The 23256-nt window shown below is 30.3% G+C and overlaps 2 protein-coding genes across 4 annotated transcripts in view; one reads left to right on the top strand and one right to left on the bottom strand.

Annotated features, from left to right (window-relative positions):
* LOC130898263 (paxillin-B) overlaps window positions 1-16569 on the bottom strand; it is a 41122-nt gene extending 24553 nt beyond the window's left edge. The window contains exons 1-2 of one of the 2 annotated variants that reach the window (XM_057807426.1): window positions 16233-16569; window positions 14137-14166 (exon numbers count right to left, since the gene is read on the bottom strand). In XM_057807426.1, the coding sequence (XP_057663409.1) occupies window positions 14137-14166; window positions 16233-16235 (33 nt within the window). In that variant the 5' untranslated portion in view covers window positions 16236-16569. Of the gene's footprint in view, window positions 1-6864; window positions 6958-14136; window positions 14167-16232 lie in introns of those variants that run through there. The other variant, XM_057807428.1, reaches the window with a different exon arrangement.
* LOC130898261 (uncharacterized) overlaps window positions 1-23256 on the top strand; it is an 84204-nt gene that overhangs the window by 60069 nt on the left and 879 nt on the right. For both annotated transcript variants that reach the window (XM_057807423.1, XM_057807422.1), the window contains exons 10-11: window positions 19597-19797; window positions 20447-20596. In XM_057807423.1, coding sequence (XP_057663406.1) covers window positions 19597-19797; window positions 20447-20596 — 351 coding nt within the window. The remainder of the gene's footprint in view (window positions 1-19596; window positions 19798-20446; window positions 20597-23256) is intronic.

The following is a 23256-nucleotide window of genomic DNA, read 5'->3' as shown; positions in this document are numbered from 1 at the left end:
GAAGACGACACACGTGATATTGGTTTTGCTATTGAAAGATGTGCACAGACAATGTGACATCTGGCACATCAAACTACGGAGCTTTTCCAAGGAACTGTTTTTAAAGTAAACTGCAATTAACCTGGTCGCCATAATTAAATCCCATCTCGAACATGTTTTTTTGAGATTTTATCATTTCATTTTTGTTATAAGGCCAAAAAATCAAGGTTGATAAATTATTCCTTCTCTTATTGTTACAATCGATAAAAAATGTAATACCACAGAATATAATCCTTTTCATTCACTGATGTAACTCAATTGGTTGCTTGGTATGGTTGGCTTGACAACATAACACATACATTGAATTTCGGAAAAAGTGAGTAGAGTTTACTTCCCGACGTTAATTATATGCAAACGAACAAAGTGCATATTAGAAGAGATAGTTGAAATCGTAACTCTTCGAGATCCTTTTAAATATTTTATATAAAAGCAAGCTATAATACAAAGAAATTTACCAGAAAAATATCCCATAAATGTTAAAACTAATTTGTTTTCATTATTATTGTCAAATATGACGTATGTATTTATGTAGAGTTTAGAATATCATATAAACTGGGACCCAAATGATATATTGTGTCCCTTTTACTTTCTGTAACATGGGGATGCTTAATGTTTACAGTTGATTTATTACTTCCACTTTTGTCAGATGTGGCAAGAGTTAAGTACAACTAAAATGCTCTGGGGGTCCCTGGCACTTTGAGAAAGTATAGATAGTAGAAGTTACTTATGTAGCAGAATCTGCACGTTTCATTCTCTATTAAGCTCAGCATATTCATAGGTCCATTAAGACGGCTATGCCCTGACAAGAATCCTGTTAATAGTAATAAATTATTCTTACTCAGGTTGATACATTTATTATTATAATTTTTTCCTCCTATTTATCTCCTTTAAAATACAAAGTGACTAAGTCAGTAACAGAAGATCGCTTCATCATTCAATAAAAAGTTTACCTTCGCTCTTTGAAGATGATACTTCACAAACAGTTATACTATGCGTGTTAGTATAAATATAGTAAACAATGTGTTATATAAATATCACCACGGTTCTATAAATTCTAAATTGAAAAATTTCTTATTATATCTGCTGTTAATCGTTCTTTTGGCCGTTATACGACATTAATATATGTAATACACATATTTGTATATTGAACATTATTTATATATTTCTATCGGTGGGGTGAATTTATAAACACTAACCCTGGACTTAACTCACTTATACAATAATTAATTATTCACTAATACTAAACTAACTTTTATAATTTATTTAATTTTAACGGTTATTTTTCTACTTCGTTCCGTTCTCTATAACTTTTCATTATAAACTAACTCTTGACTCTTTATCTGGAATATATTGCAAAAAAGACATTTCTAGAATTCTATCAAGTGAACACAAAACAAATAAATAAAAATATCTTAGTTCAAAAAAAAACATAAGCAACTCTCTGCTGTTCATAAGGAACATTATCAAGGTAGTATCAAAGACGCCGTCGCATTCACTTAATTTTGGAGCTCCATTATATCGGACAGGACCGGCTCTACGGTCCATGTCATAGACGAGTTCGTAACATTATAATATATAGGTTATAGATTGTATCTGAACAAAAAATATTGCTCGCTGTATATAATATTATCAGTACGTGTAATGTCTGATCTTTCTCCCTTGTCAGCAGGGCATCTTTGATTTCTCGATATCTTTTGAGTGAGTAAGCTTGAAGTAGTTGGGCTAGAAGCTCTAAATTGTTCTTCTGGAAAAATTACCCTTAAAGCAGTCTCCATATATACAGAATTTCTACTTTTGGCAGAAATATTTTCTGATTATTATTTAATTAAAAATTAACTAGTTTTCTGTTTCTTAGTGGATCTAGGAAAACAATAACATGGAGCAAACCTCAAGAGATGTCAATGATCCTCAGCGTGGAAAGAAATAATTTTCAAAGTTTGAGTTGAAGGGCATAAATTCTAGCCATTAGAAAGTATTTTGTACAAACGAGTATGATGCTATTTTTTTGTGTTTAAAATTTGGGAGAAACACCAATTGATTTTTTGAAAATCGATATTTGTGGTAATTTTTATAAATATTTCAGTAAAATTAATATCCTTAGATTTTTATTTGGCTATATGAATAAAAGAATTTGATGGTAGAAAAATCCGAAATTATGTATTTGCTGGCGGCGAAAATATATTTCATAATACTGGAATTAAGACCAAAAGAAAAGCATATATATTATTTTGATGTAACTTAAATGAATGAAGGTCTTACTCCAAAGTTTGACAAGACGAGAACATAAGAATTTCTTATGAAGTATTTAGTGAAATTTGGTCTTCAGACTTAAAGGTTGTTTTGGGAAATGTTAGATTTAGGCTGAGATGTGAGGGGCTTGTACATGCACCATGGCCTAAAAAGCTTTTCGTACAGTTCTAAGGCGTTGATAAATACTATAATTTGATACGGGTTGGATTTATTCATTTTCCACTTTCGATCTCGATCAACCCAGTTACCCCATCACATGTAACTGCTATCTCACTGCATGCGTATGTTATGTATTCAAGTACTATAACCTCTTCTTCAAAAAACCTGTTTAACTTTTTGTTTTTTTAAAATGCCTAGGTTATTCCTTCTTAGGTCGAATAATTTATTAAGCCTTTCTCAGTCATAGTTTTCGAGGAATAGCCTCAAACGTCTAAGACTACTTCTTAATGATCTCCCTGAAAACAGAATACTTCTGGTACGGTAAGAAGGAACTGAGCTCCTATTTACGCCAGATTATTTGCTTCTTCATTCCCCTGTGTGTATCACCACTGTTTTCTCTCATTAGACATTTCATTACCATCTTCGGCTTGATTATTCATGAGTTGATTACTCTTATCGCTGTTTAATTGTCATAGAGTATTGCTATATCCCTTTTCCATTTCTTGTCCAAATTCGATTCTCCACACCATGAAATGGTTAGAAACAAGCAATATCGTAAAGTTGATTGAGCATATATCAATAGAACAGTAATAAGGCCAAATTGGAACATAAATCTATTGCAGATATTCGCTTTTGAAAAGGTGGAAAGAAACTTATGGTCAATACAGTTAACTGATAAATATGTGAATCATGTTATTATTAATTTAATTAAGCTACTAGTGGCACAGATAGTGATTGTCAATAAAATTACTCATATTTTAACTTGATATAAAATTCTCAATTGACCAAGAATTTTTCTTAACACCTATTATGAAGGTGAGTTTCTTAGGCTTTATTGCATCAAGAATATAAACACAATTTAATCAATTATCTTAACGTTTATACCAGTAATTAATCTCAAAAACTAGACCATTCAAAAGTTCCATAGATTAAATAATGTGATATTACTAGAGAATTCATGAATTGTATCAATTTCCAATTTAATTTTTAAAATCAAACAATTTGGATATAAAAATATAATTTTTTTAATTGATGGAATAAAAGCGATTAATTTCCTTGTTCATTATATTTATTTATAACCTACAATGGGCTGTTTCGCGATTTTAGTATAAAAATTCCATTTGGCCATGATATATAAATATGTTAAACAGTTGTTATGTGTATTTTGAGCTTACGATTAACTTTTTATTCGTAATCGGGTAATTAATTAACCGAAAATTGTGGTATCTTGATTCATATGATTCAAAAAACTATTTTCAAAAAACAGTGAATATGGATAAGGAAGTGTACAATGCAATTATTTGAGTTGCGCAAAATTTGTCAGGAAGTTTAGTCGATATTATCATTAATTACCACTAATGTGCTTTCTTTTGAGACCCAATGGCTCCTCGCACGCATTCAGTATGTCGTACTAACTGGTTCACTATTTCATATTCTTAAAATAAGGTGTGTACATTTTACAAAGTAATAAAAAACATCCTGAATTGTTAGTATCCTCAATTAGTGGTTTTTTCTATTATGATTGATGATGGGATCAATAGGCAATTTAGTTTTAACCCAATGATAGTCAAATCGTTGATATTCAATCCATTTTTACTAAAATAAAAGATTAGACACCAACTAATAAATTGACTAATAGTTTATGAAATTTCCTGTTTAAATTACAATACATCATACATTGGTCAGTCTAAGAGGTTACTTACCAATCAAATAACCTCTCATGAAAGTGATATATTAAATTATATCTCGATCAGATCCTGAATTTAGATGCTTAATTAAAGTCAAATTAATGCTCTATTTTGTGAATTCTAAAGAAACTAAGAATAATTCAACTGATTACTACTATATATTTGAGATACAAGGACTAAGGAAAAATTAATTTTTTTTATTAGAACAAAATTCTAGTTTGATTTTATTCTTATTTTGGCATGTATGATGAAGGTGATCTATTGATTAATATAAATACGCAAATTGTCAATTTCATATTTTGAAGTTAAGTCAAAACGTCAATTCTTCAATTCTTTATTAATCTAAAAATTATTAAAAAAAAACTAATTTTTAAACAAAAGAGAACATTAAAAGCATTAATAGGAGGCATATTTTTTAAGTAAGTACCGTTTTGGAATTAAAAAAAGAAGTGCAAAGATATTATTTTTACATGAAAGCCTGTACCTTTATCTACTTTTTTACATAATTTCCGTGAATATTGAGGCACTTTTCATAACGTGGCACCAGTTTTTGAATACCCCCCTCGTAAAATTATGCCGCCTGACTTGTTAACCACTGTATCACGACTGTTTTGACTTCATTATCGTCTTGAAGACGCTGACCGCCCAGGTGTTTCTTCAAGTGCAAGAACAAATGGTAGTCGCTGGGCGCCAGATCAGGGCTGTAGGGAGAATGATCTAGAGTTTTCCATTGAAAAGATTTGATGAGATCTTTGGTTCGATTAGCCACATGTGGACGGGCATTGTCCTGCAGCAAAACGATGCCCTTACTCAAGTTGCCACGTCTTTTTTTCTGGATTGCACAACGCAGATTGTTCAATGTCTCACAATAAGACGCTGCATTGATTGTCTCATTACGAAACCCCACTAGCAATACTCCTTTTCTATCCCAAAAAACAGTGCACATGATTTTCGGGCAGAAATTGTTTGCTTAAACTTCACTTTCTTGGGTGATGCTGAATGTCGCCATTCCATGGATTGTTGTTTCGATTCTGGTGTGACGTAGGCCATCCATTTTCGTCACCAGTAACAATTTGGTCTAAAAAGCTTCACTTTCATTGTGTACCGCTCAAGGAAAGTCAATGCACTGCCTAAACGTTGGGTTTTGTGCAAATCCGTCAACATTTTTGGAACCCAACGTGAACACAATTTCCGGTATTTCAAGTTCTCGGTCACAATGCGATACAAAACACTACGCGAGTATTGAGGAAAGTAGTCGCACAATGATGAAATTGTAAAGCATCTGTTTTCTCTCACTTTTTCGTCCACATTCTGCGCCAAATCTTCATTAACGACCGAAGGACGCCCACTCCGTTTTTCATCATGCACATTTGTCCGGCCATCTTTAAATGCTCTCACCCATTTCCTTACCATTCCATCACTAATAATGTTTTGTCCGTAAACTTCACAGATCTCACGATGAATATCGATCGGTTGTACGTCTTTAGCACTAAGAAATTGTATAACGCCCGTATTTCACAATCGGCGGGTCTCACGATTGTCGGAGGCATCTTAAACACTCAATAAACAACGTACACAATGAAGAATAAGACTGTAAGGGCGTTCTAAATCTTCTTGATTTTAGGTCTCTTCTGTTTCAAATTTAGTTTTTCTAATAATTTTTCAAAGATAGATTAAATCGACGTTTCTTTAATACTTTATCAAAATATGATATTGATACTGACAGTTTGCGTATTTATATTGATCAATAAATCACTTATAGAAAAGACGAAACTTCATATTTGATCTATCTGTTAAAAATTATTAAAAAATCTAATTTTGAAACAGAAGAGACCTAAAATCAAGTACATTTAGAAACAAAAACATATCAAAAGGTCTAAGAACTAAGAAATTGAAGAAATTTATATATATTCTATATACATAGAAAGTCACTTCAAAATAGGTCTTCAACAAAATATAATTGTGAAATATAAATATTTTAGTTGTAGGATGTGGTAGTCAAACGCCAGTATACTTATGTATTCATCATCGGAGGCTGAATTTATGATCAAAATACAATGTGAAAATATGTATTAAAAGATTACAATACTAAAATTACTTACATTAATTATATATTATATAAACTGTGTTTATTGATAGGCGAAACGACTCTTGGAAAAGATAAGAAATTTTCGATTTAAATTTTTATTTTATCGAGAGCAAAATAAATTAAACTTAAACTGTTATTAAAGCGGGTACTTTAGTTGTTTCAAATTCAAATAATCACTCAGAAATTGAATTGTACATTGAAAAAACACATATCCAGAACATTGGCAAGCAAACGGAATTTATCCCTACAAAGTCAAAAGTTGTCATACTGCAAAGAAAGGTAACGAAGCAAGCCGTTCTGTTTTAAGTCAGGGAAGCTAATTTTGGAAATATATAATTCCACATTAATAAATATTTTTTTTTTTCAGAGAGTACTTTTACCTCAAATGATAACTATATTAGACCTTTCCATACCTTTTCATAGTAAATGGTCTTTATTTTAGCTCTATTGTAATTAATAAAGGACGTTTTTTGCAGATAATAAACGTTTCTACCTAATTTTGATGTTTATGAAAATAATTCGAATTTTTATTGTTTCCAACCATCAATTTATGAATTATAGAAACTGGAAGTTTATTTGGATTGATTGTTTTACACATTTTGCGGTAATAAGTAAATACTGAAAATATATTTCACTCACCATATCGTATCAAAACTATTTGTTGCACTAAAAATCTTTGCAACATGTACGTGCACAAGCCACTAGTATTTTTCAAATGATTACAAATATTATGTTGAAATCAATAAATATATAAGAAATGATCTCATCATAATTTCCCTATCCTTATATCAGTAGATTATATCAGTGTAATAACGCTTCACATTGAATAACGAAAATAGAGTACAACTCTTTATTAGCATTTCTTTTATTGCTGATAATACGTGTTCGAAATTACAATAGAAGGTTTTGCATGTATTTAATAATAATTAAAAAGAAAGGAGACGAGACTAACACTAATTAATTTCATAAGCTTTAGGAGATAAGTTAAATTAATTTTGGACGGTATTTTTCTTAATAAATGGGGCTGAAGGAAAAAACTAGTATACCTAGAACAAAGCATAGGACATCTAAACAGCCGTAACTAACCAACCATGGATTTTAAAAAATATATTAATTAAGCTAAAAGCACTGTCGGGATTGAAGTAAGATTCAAGATCAGAAATAAATACGGTACTTTATAAAATCACAAAAGTGAAAAATGGAAAATCTCTCCAACATAATTGATTATATCAATGAGTTACAATGGAAATAAATTATCAACAAGCGAAATAGCAGAATCCTAAATTAATCATCAGGGAATGTTAATTATGCAATTTTTTCTTGAAAAAACAATTATTAGCTTATGTAGGACTATAATTATTTAGATAAGAAATTAACAATAGCCTAACGACTTATATACAGTGAAATTACTTCAACAAAATCGCCTTTAAAATAATTGTTGATTGATTATTTATCCATCATCTGCGTTCTCTCATAGCAACAGTAAAGATTAGCATTGACAATATTCTTAATGGTATTCTCAAATTTTAAGTTGTAACAGATAATATGAAATGTTTCACTATATTAATCGAATTTGCCGCTTCCACAAAAAATCCGAGAGTAAAATAAATAAATTTGGAAGCATTAAATTTTTTATCTATAGACAAAACTTTTTGAATTATAATATTGTGTCGAAACTAGATAGATTATTATTCTTTCTCCCATACCTATATGCTTAAGTAGCTATAGTACAGGGTGGGCCAGAATTTGCGAATTTAAAAAAATAAATACAAGCCACATACATTTTTTTTATTTGAAATATACATCTGGGAAATTCATTTTTTTAGAAACAACATCATTCAGGTGTGCACCATCGCGCTGCAAACATTCCTCGAATCTAGATCTGAAATTGGTAAAAACTCACTGGCACATTGCGCGGGTAATAGCAGTTATTTCTTCACGGTTGTTGGTCTTCAACTGATTAAGCGTGGCTGAGTTATTGGAATAGACTTTACTTTTCAGGTATCCCCACATAAAAAAAATCAGTGGCGTTGGGTCCGGACTTCTAGACGGTCATGCAATGTCACGTCGGCGAGATATCAGTTTCCTAGCAAACATCTAGTTTACGACTGCCAAAGAGGCATTAGAAGTATAAAATGTCGTATGTATGAAATCTTGTTGAAACCATGTCGTACGATTATAGGCTTCAAATTGTTGCAGTTACGGAAAGCAAAAATCCTATAACAAGAAATAGATAATTCGATAATTCCGTGCGATGATATGACCGCCCAAACGGTTACTTTCGGCGAATGTAGAGGCTTTTGATGTTTTGCACGTAGGTTGTTTGCAGCCCAGTAACGGCAATTCTGTCTATTGACATGCCCATTTAAGTGAAAATGGGCTTCGTTGGAGAACAGAATATTGTTGAAACTCTGAAAGCTTTCCAACATTATTCCAACAAAAGCTCGTCTTTAAATTAAATCATTTAGCTGTAATTTCTGCACAAGTTGAATTTTATACGGGTGTAATTTCAGATCTTTCGACAAAATTTTACGCAAAGATATTCTGGATACAAGTTCAGCTGATCGCTTGCGAGTCGATACCAGGTTTACGTTGAACTGAAGCTTCTACTTCTTGTACTGTGACTTCTGTTCTTGTTGATCTTGGGCGTCCCGTAGGCTTCTTATTGAGAGTCGAACCAGTAGATTTGAACTTTCTGACCCAAGATCGAATCACACTTTCCCTCGGACACTGATTTATGTCATGTAATCCAAACTCACGTCGAAACAAGCGCTGAACAATAAATAACGCCCGAATCGCCATTTTTTGTAATAATGTTTAATGCAGAATGCACGTTACGCTGCGGTGACGTTCAAACGCAAGAGAGTTTGTAAAATCGTACGCCTTTCTGGCCCACCCTGTACATTTTAGAGAGCACCTGAATATTTCAAACTGTTTTGGAACTATTCTAAAGAACTTTCTAGGGCCCATATCGGCTATATAAGTAGTGCACTACAGGTAGAAGAAAGTTGACACAAGGATTTTAGCAAAACGTTACAATTTTAGTAGAAATATCAAATATATTTCTCGTATTTTCATAAAAGTCGTTATACAAGATTAGTATTAGAGAGCTCTCATTTGAACACTCTAGTTTTTATTCAATTATTTTTTTATGTAAGTAGCAAGAAGGCCGGTTCCGTTATCAAAATACATAATTTATTCGTTTTAATTTCTATCGTAAAAATTCACGATTCATGCATTGAGTTCGAATAAATGAAAAGTATTTGTAGCTAACTGGCAGAACACAAAGAACCGCACGGTTATCAGGATAACATAGAATCAATTTTCTAGATTGTCCCCCAAGATCCTGGGATTTATATTCAATACAACTTGTATGGGATGTAATCTATAGAAGGTTAAGCGCACTCCTCTAATTTTTATGGTTCTTCAGCATTAGTTAGAGTTGAAAGGAATGAGATATTCCAGGATTATATTGTTAATCTCATTCCTAATGCCTAGAGGCATTAATAAATGTATTAGAATTCGTGTGGTTTCAACTAGTTAAGCAGAAATGTGGAATTCCAATGATTTACATAATTCTAACTCCCTAATATATATGCTGTTTCGAATAAAGGTGACCCCGAATCTAGGAAAGGTAGAAAACTGAAAAATAATTAAGATGTGCTTAGTAAAAAAATCCAGAACGCCATCCATAATCAAGATAAATGGCTTTGGGGAAAAATTGACGATTTTGCGGAAACTATTCACAGCATTGTAAGGAAATTTTATAAAAATGTGTTATGGCAGCTCATCCCATGTTTTCATATCTGACTAATATATGACGCTAGTTATACGGTTCTTGTAGTATTGAAAATAACTTTTTTAAGGTAAGATTTAATTATCCAACTTATATAGTATTCAAGTTCCCAACAAAAACATACTCTTGGTAAAACTCGGTAATATGTACCGTTTTCGTAATACAAATTTGATTCGAAAATTATCAAGTGTGAACCGATGCTAGTATCAAGTAAGTAAACGGTTGGAGATCAGCTATGAGGTCATTAAAAGGACGTTTAATTCTGTCATCGAAGCGTTGACGTGAACTTACCTTTTCTTCATACATATATCGGTACAGTCCAAAGGATTAAAATTGCATGACCGAGAAGGCTAATGAATTTCTGCACCTCTACCAATCCATCGATTCGAAAAATGGTTACTACACCAATTACTAAACCTATCAAAGTACGGTGGCACACCATCATACTTAAAAATTGGAGATTTCATTTAGCGTTAATCCCAAGTGATTGCTTACAAAATCCAGGTACATATCACCATTTAAATTTCAAGGTCGAATGTGGTAACCTATTAATTTTTTACTCAATGTTGCTGCTCAAACATATATGATATCCTTTTGACTTGTAGATTATCATTACACCAGTAGTGTGCATTATGGGAGTCTAAAATATAAAAATATATTTTCAAAACTATTTGAAAATGTATTTTTTGTCTTACCATATTCTTCACACTAACTGTTTGATATTAATAAACTATATTTGAAATAATATTTTCTTTATTAATGGTTCTTGGCCTATTTGAATCACATTCCCAATTTCTCGACAACGTCATCAATGACTCTACTCGTAAATGTATTTTCGTTTGGTAAGTTTCTACATAAAATGTTTGAGTTCACTTAAAAAAATTTGATAATTTGATAAATCTAACCTTAGAAAGTTATGTTCAATAATACTTTATACAAACTGTGTAACGTGCAGCTTTCTCTATGAGAGTCAGAAATAAAAATATTCCATTCATGGGATGTATCAGCCTCCACAACGTATAAAATTTAATTGAAATATTTCATGTAACTTCAGCAAAATTGTTAAAAATGTGTATATCCTTTATCTTGAATATATGTATGGCGTTACGAAAGCTTTTAGCAATTATTTAGTTTTGTACCTATCCTTGAGGCGGAGTCACCTTTTTTAAAATACCCTAAATATGAGAACATTACCGAGTGAGTTTTACTATTATTACTATGCTGTACAATACGTACCAAACCCACGAAATATAACAGTTGTTTATTACTATAAATTATTTTAATAGTAAGTATTCCTGAAATATACCCACATATTACTTTATATATTGCTTAACTTGGTGTTTATCAAGATACTATTTAAACAAACAAATACCCATAATCCTTGAATTCGTCACATGTTAAACAATGACATAAACATTGAAAACTAATTTGTGTTAAATAATCAATAAGATATATTTTTATTACGGTAGGCTTTTTATATGTTTTCAATTTTAACTATGTTTTGAAATTTAAGTACACCTATAAAATTGGTTGCGCCCGATACCAAAGCGAAAATATTTTTGGCGTAACCGTTAATTTTGAACATTGAAAATTATTTATCGTACTACGTTCTCACATAGAAGAAACATATTTTTGATTTTATTCATTGTTTCTATGTGGAGTATACAATGTTCCCTTATACTGAAATTATATGGACCACTTATTATTAATTTGAAAATTAAATTTAATTTAATTATTACTTTAAGTTTTCTGTTCTGAATATACATTTATCTCTTGTTTTATTGTAAGAAAAGAGATTTTTCTAATATAAATAGATTCAATTACATATCTAAATGTAGCTTTTAGTTAGTCTTCTTCTTGTAGTGCCTGTCCGTTCGAGTTGTTGGCTATTCGAACTTTGTCAACAGTATCGAGGAATAAGTAAATAACTCCTGCATTACAAAATCTCAACTCTATTCAGGATTTCATTTTCCTTTTTCATCCCTCTTAGAGCTATTGGTTACTATAAATATATAGGTATTTGTTAGCTGTTTGTCGTGGATGTTAAATTTGATTCCAAGTTGTTAAATGCTGATCTGGCTTTTTCGATACTGGTTCTGATCTCAACGTGATTATTCCAATGAATATTTATATTCATGCTTACTTATGTACTGGGTACCAAATAACCAACGTTAGCACTAGAATCTCGGAAGGCACTATTGCTATGAAAGTGGCCAAGCGAAATTGCTGGAAATTGAGTTTCTAAGATCCGCTAGGGTGTGTAGCAATCAATATTCAACATTATAAACAACAGGTTTTTTCTAAAATGCTCCTAATAAAGGTATACCAGAAATGCAATGAATAAATCGCATGTTTCCAATAAGTAACTTTCAAATTTAAAATATTAATGTAATTTTTATTTTTTTTTTTGCCTGGGATATCAATTGAAAACATGCTACATAACTATGCTCCGTAAATCTAATTCGAAAGACGGTGGGGTGTTATTGGTGTGATATAATAGGCGGTACAATTATTAGAGCAAATGACACAAACGGGTAACGTCTTCTTCAAGCACCTCAAAAATACACTGCTTCCAGTAGAAGATGAAGTGAAGTGAAACATCTTATTTTGCAGTACAGACCCACAGCTGACGAAGATATGATCATGATAATTCCAATGTAACCAAATGGTGTACATGTTGGACATCTAGGGAGATGATAGCAAGAATTAGTTTCAAAAGAATTTGTAAAATAGAGCTAACAACTCGTAGAAGAAATTTATTCCGATTTTTTACAATGAGGCGAAGATGTTACGTATTTTTGAAATCCATATTTGTCTTACCACCCTTACCACCCCATTTCACGCAAAAAATTTTGTGCGTCTAGCAGACATTTTCGAAGTTCTGATCAACTCTATTATAACCATTTTCAATATTTTTAAAATACATATAAACGTACTCTTGAGCTTGAGTAAAATTCATAACTTTTTGACAAACATTTAAATTGATAACAAGATGAAATGTTTATAAATAACAACTAAAACAAATAATAAAAAATCCCTGTATGATTTTCAAAACCTTTTATTCATTTGAAAACGATATATCTCCAATACCTTATTCCAATAAAAAAATGTCGAGTTAGGTTAAATTCATGAAAAAGGAAAATACCTATTTTTAGACACACTTGACGTGATATGGATATCGCATCAACCCCGTTTTTCTAATATTACCAGATTTTCGGTGGTACGAGCCTAGCTATAAATTGATACCAATTTTTTGTAACTATTAATCATATTTCATATCATTCCAGAAATAGGTATTTGTATCTATCCAACAATGAAAAGCATGTCAATTAAATGCCACTAAAGCAAATATTATTCGAAATAATTTTATACGAAAAATGTGTGCTCTTTGTATAAACTAAAATATAATATCATAACGTGAATTCATTATAGTTTCGTTGGTATCGTGCAAAACTTACGATTTTACGTAGAATTTGTTATCCCGAATCCCTTTGAGTAGTGTGTGATAATTAATAATAAACAATAGTATTATTCTGAATAACGTCTTAAAATAAACGTCTAAGTTACGATAGTAGTCATGATCAATATTTTATGTTTAGGGTGTAAAAATAATTTTTAAAACTATGCCTCTCACACAATATTAGCTCGACTATAAACTCACATATATTCTATGTGCAACGATTTGTACTGAAATATTAATATATAACAAATATTTGTTTACTTGTTCTTTCTCCTAATTCTACATCGATATATTACAAAAGTATGTTATAAATATTTTTTTTTTCAAAGATGGCTCCTCCAATAAACTCTTGTTTTGAGATATGGATTCACAATAGTATTTGATAAACTGGACTACAATAAAATAAAACTAATCTTCCACTTTTAGTTTTCCAAGGTTTCTAATATTGTATTATTGTATGCTTGTATTAACTATCATAATTTAAGAGCAGCATTAAGGTTTTTTATTTTGAACTTTTTGTCATAACGAATTGAATTCATTATGAAGATTTGTTTTTATTTTATTTATATATCTAAAAAAAGCTAAACAAATGTTTTAAGCAAGCAGAGCCAAAACTAATATGATTAGATAGTAGAAAAACAAAAAATTCACTTACTTTATCCTCTCCTTTACAACATGAAGCTCCCTGAAAACAAAAAATAGATAGTCTCGATAATAGATTTCTAAAGGATAATTCTCAACACTTCTAAGCAATATTTTAGATTATTTTGTCGGTGTCAATATTATATTTTGATAAAGACTGAAGTTAAGTCGGAACGTCAATTTTTTATCAATCTTTCAAAAATTATTAAAAAAAACTAATTTTAAAACCTAAGACACCTAAAATAAAGAAACACCAAACAAGGAAACACCAAAGTGGACTAACTTTAATATATTTTCCGAGCTTTCGAATACTTATATATTCATCGTCTGGGAAATAATTAATTTTTTCGGTAGTTTTGGATAGTATTAATGCTACTATAAATATAAACTCATAGGATTCAAAATTCAATATTCAAATTGACGTTGATAGAAATATATCTTTCTTTAATTTCTTATTTCTTAGACCTTTTGATATATTAATACATGCATCTAAATGTTCTTGATTTTAGGTCTCTTCTGTTTTTAAATTAGTTTTTTTTGATAATTTAAAAAAAAAGATATATATAGCAGTAATCAATTAAATTATTTGTAGTTTTATTAGAATTAACAAAATAGGGCTATAAATTTTACTCAAATTATTTAGGTTTTTTTTATCATTTACAGCTTTTTCGTTCTTATGAATGTGAACCATTTCTGAAAACTCTTTTTCGTGTAATAGATTCCGTTTCAAGATTTTTTGAATCTTTATGATTGAATTTTTTTTTTTTTGATATTTCATGGTTCGTTAATGCAGTTCTATATTTTTTATCGTATCGATGACCTCTTAGTCTATTTTTTAAATACTGAGATGTTTGCCCTATGTAGACAGCGTCACAATTAGTACAAGGCACTTGATATATATAAAATTACTTCTTTTGTTTTTTGGTGTTTTAGATTTCAATTTAGTGAAATATTTGGATAATGTATTATGTCCTTTATGACTTATACTAATATCATATTTATTGAAATAATTCGATAATTGCTGGGAAAGTCTTGTACATATGGTAAGGAAAAATGTTTTATATTTTGATGTTTCGTTTCTGTTTTATTTTTAAATTAATTGTAGTATCTGTTTATCCTTTTCTTGAATATGTTTGTGTGTGTGTGTGTGTGTGTGTGTGTGTGTGTGTGTGTCCTAGAATGCAGTGTTTTATTTGTTAACTTATATGCACTTATTTCTATATATTTTCTATAACTTTTATGTGGTGTTTAAAATCAAAAGTCTAACAGACCTGACAATAACCGTGAATATTATTTTAACCTATATGCACTTAATGCATTGTGCGTCTGATAAATTAAAAAATATCGTGAATATTTTCTATCATTTACTTTTAAAATGTTGCAAGGATGCTATGTAATATAAATTTCCGGAATTTGTTGAATCATGTTACAGTCAAGGTTGATTTTATTATCCCACTCAAACAGTGTTTTTATTGACTATGTTTTTATTTGGTTGTATAATCATATTTAGATTATTACTTAGCTTATTTAGTTTATGCAAAAGTATCATAGTAAAATTGTTGACGTTAAATGGACTTAACAAAATGGTTTACTTGATAAGAAATACCAAAACAAACACTTCACGCATTGATCAATCCATCATAACGTTTTTTCATCTGATTAGAATTATGGGCATTACTTATTTACAAAACACCATACCAGGGACCAAATGTATAATTTCTTTGTAATACTACTTACATACCAACAAGTGAACAAATTTTACAACATGTTCTAAGCGCAAGTTATTCCCGAGTTGAGGAACTGAAAATTCTTTGATCTAATGTTTTTTTTTTTTCAAATAATTGGTTTCAACAATAGGGACTATAAATTTTTGAATTTGACTTAACGGTAGAAAATAGATTGGTTCCCTAATAAAATGAAATTGAAAAATTATACCCAGCTAACGTAGATGTTATTTCAATTGATTTAATAATAACCATTAGTATGTTGTTATGGAACCAATTATTATTATATACAAAAATATTGATTTCATAGAGTTTGGATTTATTTTCGAAATTTCGATAATATTGAATAATGATGTTACAAATGCTATAAATTTGTCTGACTTACCATTGTTGATAATCGTTTTTCGTGGCTCAAATAATATGGATTAACAATCAAATCTACGTGTAAATCCGGTAAAAACGTCAGTATCTTTTCTGAATAACACTATTTTACAAATGGATTGTTCGGATAATAGTGGTTCACATTTATTATCGTACTGTAAGTTACTAATAATTTGCAATTGTTCCTTAAATGTATATCATGTCATGATTTAAAAATAGTAACTTTGCAATAATGATGTTAATATCTATGGTTGCTTAACACTGAATCTGTACTGCATTTTTAATTCTTTTGACTAGGAATGTTTGTTATGAAAAGGTGTAGCACGTGACTAAACTTAATGTCAAAACGCGAACTACCAATTAAAAAAGTAATTAACTATTCGGATGATGTTGAATAGATTATTTATCCTCCCATGCTTATCAGAACCAAGAGAAAAGTAGTGACATTAGAATTACCAGGGGATTGTGAAATGTATTTAGAGAAATATTTTCCTTTAATATTTAGAGCTAATTGAAGAAACAAATGGTTTCTAGAAGGGATGGTTAACCGTAATTATGATAAAATAATTTACAGAAAATATGAGGTCAGAAAAAATTTGCATATTGGCAAAATCCGTTATATCTGGGTATTGAATCACTTAATCAATAGCAGTAAACTGCTTAAAACTGTGATTGAATAAAGTTATCAATTCAAAGTTTAGATAAATTAAACGAAAAAAGTATATCACTTGAAATTATCTATCCAAAACCTCAATTCCAAATGCGAACTATAAGTCAGATACTTACACATGTTTAATTTCACGAACCAAATAGCAAAACTAGCTGGTGTTTAGATTAGAATTCCTGGACGTGAATGTTGGCCGCTCTAATAAAATGAAACTGCATCGTATATGGACAACTCTCTCATAGCAAATGCGAGTCATTAGAGATGCCGATTCTAACAAAAAGGTGGATTGACTTAACGTTTTTTGAAGATACCTAATTCAATATTCGTCGCTAGGAAAGTAGCTGTAATCGAGGAATGGCAGAATAATCTAAATATCATTTATAAACTGAACAATACAAGATTATCTGTTTTTATAGACTTTCCAAAGTCAATTTAAAGATAATACAAGTATCATAATAGTCATTCCTGTTAGTTGCCATCCAAGAGGAGAAAATCTGCCTTTTCATTGCCTGTCAATATTGTAATAGAGACTGACATTAAAAATTTACCCAAACATTACGGTTAGCAACTTCCCTTATATACACTGCTGCCAATTCTTTAAGACCACATTAAAACAACATAATTATCTATCAATTGTAGCGAAACCCCATAAGAAAAATATAAGAAATGTACACCTACATATTCTATTGTTAATATCGAATATCTAAAGAAGTCATTCTTTTATTTACTATCACTTATTATTGGACAATAAACAGATGTTGTTTTCAAACGCTGCGTTAGAGCCAGGTGGTAGAATTGTTTGAATTGTTATATTTTTATGATGTGCTAATAACTAATTCCTTTGCTCTTGTTTCTCATCGGTCAATAATAAGGATTATTCAGCTTCTAAAAACATGGGTTTGTCCACAAATAATCTCAATTAGTCTAAACTTCTGTTTCTGCAGTGAAGACGTCTTAAAAAAAAGCACGTGAAATGTTTTCCGCCATAGTTTTTTCACATAATAAAGGCAAACTAGAACGGAGTTTGCTTTACAATTGAAGTTATCGAAGACTTGTGTTCATGGCACAAAACTCGATAAAAGGAGATAGGCAGTTTTCAATATCGTCCACGCTCGGGAAGACCGAAATCTACCACGCCCATGGAAGATAATTCGATTGTTACCAACAAGCTAAATAGAGGCTTGACAGCACCAGAAATCTGCGTTGAAGTAAACAAAGCCCGAGTTGAACCTTTTTCATTGACTACAATAAACCGGCTACTGAGAGATGCGAAGTTGTACGGTCGTGTCGCCGTTCGAAAACCTTTGCCATAAAACAAGAAAAAACGAATGAAGTTCTTGCTTATAGAGATTGGACTGAAGAGGATTTCAAAAGTTTTTTGGACCGATGAATCCAAGTAAACATGGTTGACCAACTCAGAGCCCGGATCTCAATCCCATTCAACTTATGTGGTAAGAGCAATATATCACAAGACACTATCAACAAATTGATTGCCAGTATACCCAGACTTGTGAAAAAAAGTCATAGAATGTAAAGGAGGATTTTTGATGAAAAATTAGTTTACCTAACTATAATCTTCTTTAGCATGGACATGGAGTTTTATTCAATGTTACTACTTCAATTAGATGGTCTAAAACTATTGTCCTGCAGGGTACATCGAATACCAAGTTATAGACATATGTATATGGAATTAAATTGGCGTTGGATCGAGGATGTTCATAATATCGGCAACAAAAGACCAAATATTCGAGCCTGGAGGTCCTAAGCAAGTGGGATAGAAAAGTGAACAAGTCGGGGGAGTATTGATCTTATGGGATAACAACAAGTTCAAATTGAAATAATTTTGTGTGTATGCAACCATTTTGTACAACATTGTAAACAATTTCGTTTTGCTATCCATGATAATAAAAATGAATAAGTTCTAAAAGCCTGGAAAATAATATGAATTGAAAGTATCAAAACTCATCAGAAAACCAGCATAATATTGGTCAGTAGTTATCGCACCATTGGCATCCTGAAACACTGTGGCAATGAAATTTACTTTCATGGAAGCACGCTCTTCAAATGAAGTCGATTGTTAAGACTGTAAAAATGTTTCTAAAGTATAATGGTATAACCGAGAGACATATCGACAGAAAAATTCACTTGAATTAAGTTTAAAGATGTTCAAACATCTTTTGATTAGTACTAAGCAATCGCGGTACCCACATTACTGATCGCTTTTTAATTTGTCACTTTCCATGCAAAATATTATATACCCGTTCGCTTGAAATATTTACTGCATTTGCTATCTTAATTTTATTACTATTTAACCGCTTCTATGACCAATTTTAAAAGCAGATAACCACATACAAATTAATCCATCGGATGGAACATGTTCAGGATAGTATTCACGTAATTTTTCGATTTATTCCTTCCCTTTCTTCGTAAAAATATGTTTAATTTAACAATCAACACTAGAATTTTATTTTTCTCAATATTTGTCTGGCAATATAAGTGTAAGAACTAATATATTTTTTAGATTTCTTATATCTTTTTCTTGATTCCCAAACTTCCTACTTTCTCGATTACGACGCTCATAATAAGACAGTAGAAAGTCATTTGTACTCGTAAAATAATGAAATATTTGCTGAAAGTAATAGTTATTATTATTCACTTCACACAGAAATTATTTTATTTATGCTTTCAACTTTTGTTTCAGACCAACAGTTACTGTAACCGGCGTAAAAAATGCAAAATTAATTTGTATTCAGGATGACAATTCCATAGAAACAGACTATGATAATAGTAAAGATGACCAAACAGAAAAAAGTTTAAAACTTAATTCTGACATCCGGACTGATTCAAGCAAAGAAAATATAAAAAATGGTCAAAAACCATATACGATGCTAAGCATGAAGAGGTAGATAGAATAATAATATGGTGTAACACATTTTCTAATCACAGATCATTTCATATTGTACAATTTCTACTTCGTACATCTTCAATTAAATTTGGAGAGTAGAGTCATAACAAATAGTGGAAAATACAAAACACCCTTTCATAAATTTAATTTACCGATTTTGTGATACACTTGTACTTTTTCTTAACAATTTTTTAGCGCTGTGAACCAAAACTATGCCAAATTTTAATTTTTGAGTTTTCAAAGCCCAAGTAAAATACAAGAGTATTTTATTCCTATATTTGAAATTTTGTGTGATTAGGGATTGTATATTAGGAATTGATGATTGTAATTGGCAATAGTTTAGCGGAAAAAGAGAAAATAAGTAATAATGAATGGAAATGAATTTGATAACTTGCGTAAATTTTCTCATTATCTTTTTCCTGTTTTTATATATATTTTTTAAATGGTATAAATATAGTTTCTCTAGAAATAAATCTACTGCCAGCCATCAGTCACATTAAACATAATTATAGGTTTCCTAAATTTCACTGGATGTTAATCCTTACTCGGCAATTTTCTTATCACTTATAAATGTATAAATGGTACTTCTACTACTGATAAATAAAGGAATAAATTAAATTAAATATTTTCCAAATGTGTATTTTAGGTCCACTAAATCTACTAAATATTTACAAATGCTGCCAAAGGACTACGCACTCAATATAATTCAGTATAAAATTGATTTTCATAAACATTGTAAGAGTACTCCCATGTACAGAAAAAATACAAAGATGACGCCATGGATATTAATGGACCAGTAAGTAAACAAAACAAATACAATAAAGGTTCTTTTGTTCAATATTCTAAAAAGTTTTCAAATTTAATTCCACGTGTCCTGAATTGACGTGAGAAACATTTGAAATTTATACATACACATGTTTTGGCTCTTGTTCACATTTATTCATGAAATTTGATTTTCAATTAATTTATAGATTCAATTTATTAATTAAAATTGCTACATACCGATTCTATAGAACAATCACATCAAAATCATTAAAGGGAAACTAAGCAATCAAAAAGATATGTAAGCAATAAAATTGAAATTGGCACGAGATTGGGAAGGAACTGAAAATACTCTTTCACCTCTCAATAGAATTATTTAGTAGACTATTTCTCAGTCTGAATTTTTTAAAGGACTTCTTACCATAATTCCATTACTCTCATTTTCCTTTGTATAAAAAAGTCGTGTACTTTTATAATTATATTATTTTCATCAATTTCGATTTGTTTGCATAATCACAAAACTAGTGAAAAAAGCCACCTTTGAACTAGAGGAGTGAAGTCGTTGGCCTGTTCATATATAACATGTTAATCTTACATCAAAGTATAAAGGATAATACCTACGTAAAACCCCAAATTATCAAACTAAACAAAAAATAATTATTTGGAATTTAACAAAATCATTTCAGTCACTAGATTTAACCTGACAAGGTATAAAGAAAAATGATTTGATATATGTACAGAAAACTACTAAAAATGCATCAGTGCTTATACTGTTTACGAGTGGCAGTTATAACCAATAGAAAAAATGAAATTTCCCAAAGCTTACGAGTATAGCAAATACTCATAACAGGCAACAGAATCTATCAAATTTAAGAATTTTAACATAAAGAATGAGTTTAAGTAACGATCCAATGGGGTAATTAAAACCGCATTACCCAGAAAATCCGTAAGTTGATTCATTAATAAAGAATGGTTCATGATATGATAGAGCAATCGTAGAAATAGAACAGATTTTTAAAAATTTCCTTAATTGAGCTTTAAAATTTACAGCAATAAATTTTTGATATGTTCAAAGTGATATATCAATTTCAGTGAACTTGTCTACCCCATTATTAACATTGTTGGATTTGTTTTTCAAATACTATTTTCAATAAATTTGTTTTGATGGAGTAAATTAAATTTTTTTTTCACCACATTTTTCTAGATATTATTCGGTTTGAATGAAAACTGTCGTATGATATTGTTATGAACTTCAATCCTACTTTTTACCATATTTAACTGAATCAGGTAGACTTACAACTTCATATATAGTCGTGCATACCTTATAGTTTGTCATGTAAGGAAAACTGACAGAAAACCTCTTTTCTGATCCTTTATATTATAAGAGTCATAGAATTTTTCAATACTTAGATATTAATTTTAATATCCTTGATAAAATTTACTAATAGAACTAAAGTTTGTGGGTTATCAATGCTTAAAAGATGTATGAGGTTTAGAGGTGTTTTGTTTAACAAGTAACTGCAACAAATTGAAAGCTCCATTTAGTACTAAATCTTTTGCTAATCGATCAGCTGTTTCATTACCATGTATTCCAGCATGTCCTTTAACCCAAATGAATATTATACTCAAATTTAATAATATAGTTTTGATGTCACATAAAATAGGACATTCCGTTCTTTTGAGACAAGTTTCTATTATGGCACACAGTGCTGATCTAGAGTGAGATAAAATCACTCCCCTATCTTTTTTATTTGACTTCAACCAGGAAAGACCCTGTAAGATGGCAAACTGCGGAGCTGTATGCTAGAAATATCGAGTAATTTGATTCGTATAAATTGCTTTGTATTCTTAGATCCATCAGTACATATTATGGTCTTGTCAGCAAACTCTGCTAGTATTGATTTCAACATGATTGAGTTAATGCGACTAAATTCTATCATTTGGAAGATTCTTCTTTATATTTCCTCTTATTAGTTCAGAACCATAGGATTTTTGGGTTGGCGTTTTTGTTTCACACCGCTTTAAAATAGTTCAATTATTTTATTGTATAAATTTTCCCCTGGAACTTTTTCGATTTGAAGATAGGCATAAATCATTCAAAGATTCAGATACAAAAACCATTGGCACTCCATAGATGCCCTAGAGTATGATACAGTTATTGTCCAACCATTTATCCAAATCACTTATTTTTGTTAGATTCATAATATTTATTTTAATTAATCTCTTAAGAATTAATCGTCTCACAGAGTAATGTGAATTTTGTTGTACCCCTGAAAACTTCATTAATTTTTATTTATATTAATGAAAAATGTTTACCTTTACGTTGTAACTTGTTACTTTTTAGAGTGTAGAAAAGATTTTCTGCTTAAGCAGCCAAAATAATTTATCAGTATAATCCTCACAATTTCTATACTTGAGTTAAGTTTTAATAGTATCCCTTAGTTTTAATGCCAATAAAGTTTACAAAATGAGCTTTGTTACAATAGTTCAACATTATTTTCAGAAAAATATTACTAGAAGTTTTCGATATACTGCCAACTCATCTCATAAAGGTATTCCCTATATGCCATTACACTATTTTTTTTGGTACAGTTTGTGATCAGGATTGTTTCCCATCTTTCTCAGTCTTATTCTGGTGTGTCAAATCTATTTCTTTGATTTTGATTAAACGTTTCATCTTCGTCTTTTGGAACT

The sequence above is a fragment of the Diorhabda carinulata genome, chromosome 9, assembly GCF_026250575.1.
Source record: "Diorhabda carinulata isolate Delta chromosome 9, icDioCari1.1, whole genome shotgun sequence".
In the NCBI taxonomy this organism is placed as follows: Eukaryota; Metazoa; Arthropoda; class Insecta; order Coleoptera; family Chrysomelidae; genus Diorhabda; species Diorhabda carinulata.
Note: the sequence above shows the minus strand (reverse complement) of the source record. Positions and strands in the feature narration are given on the sequence as shown.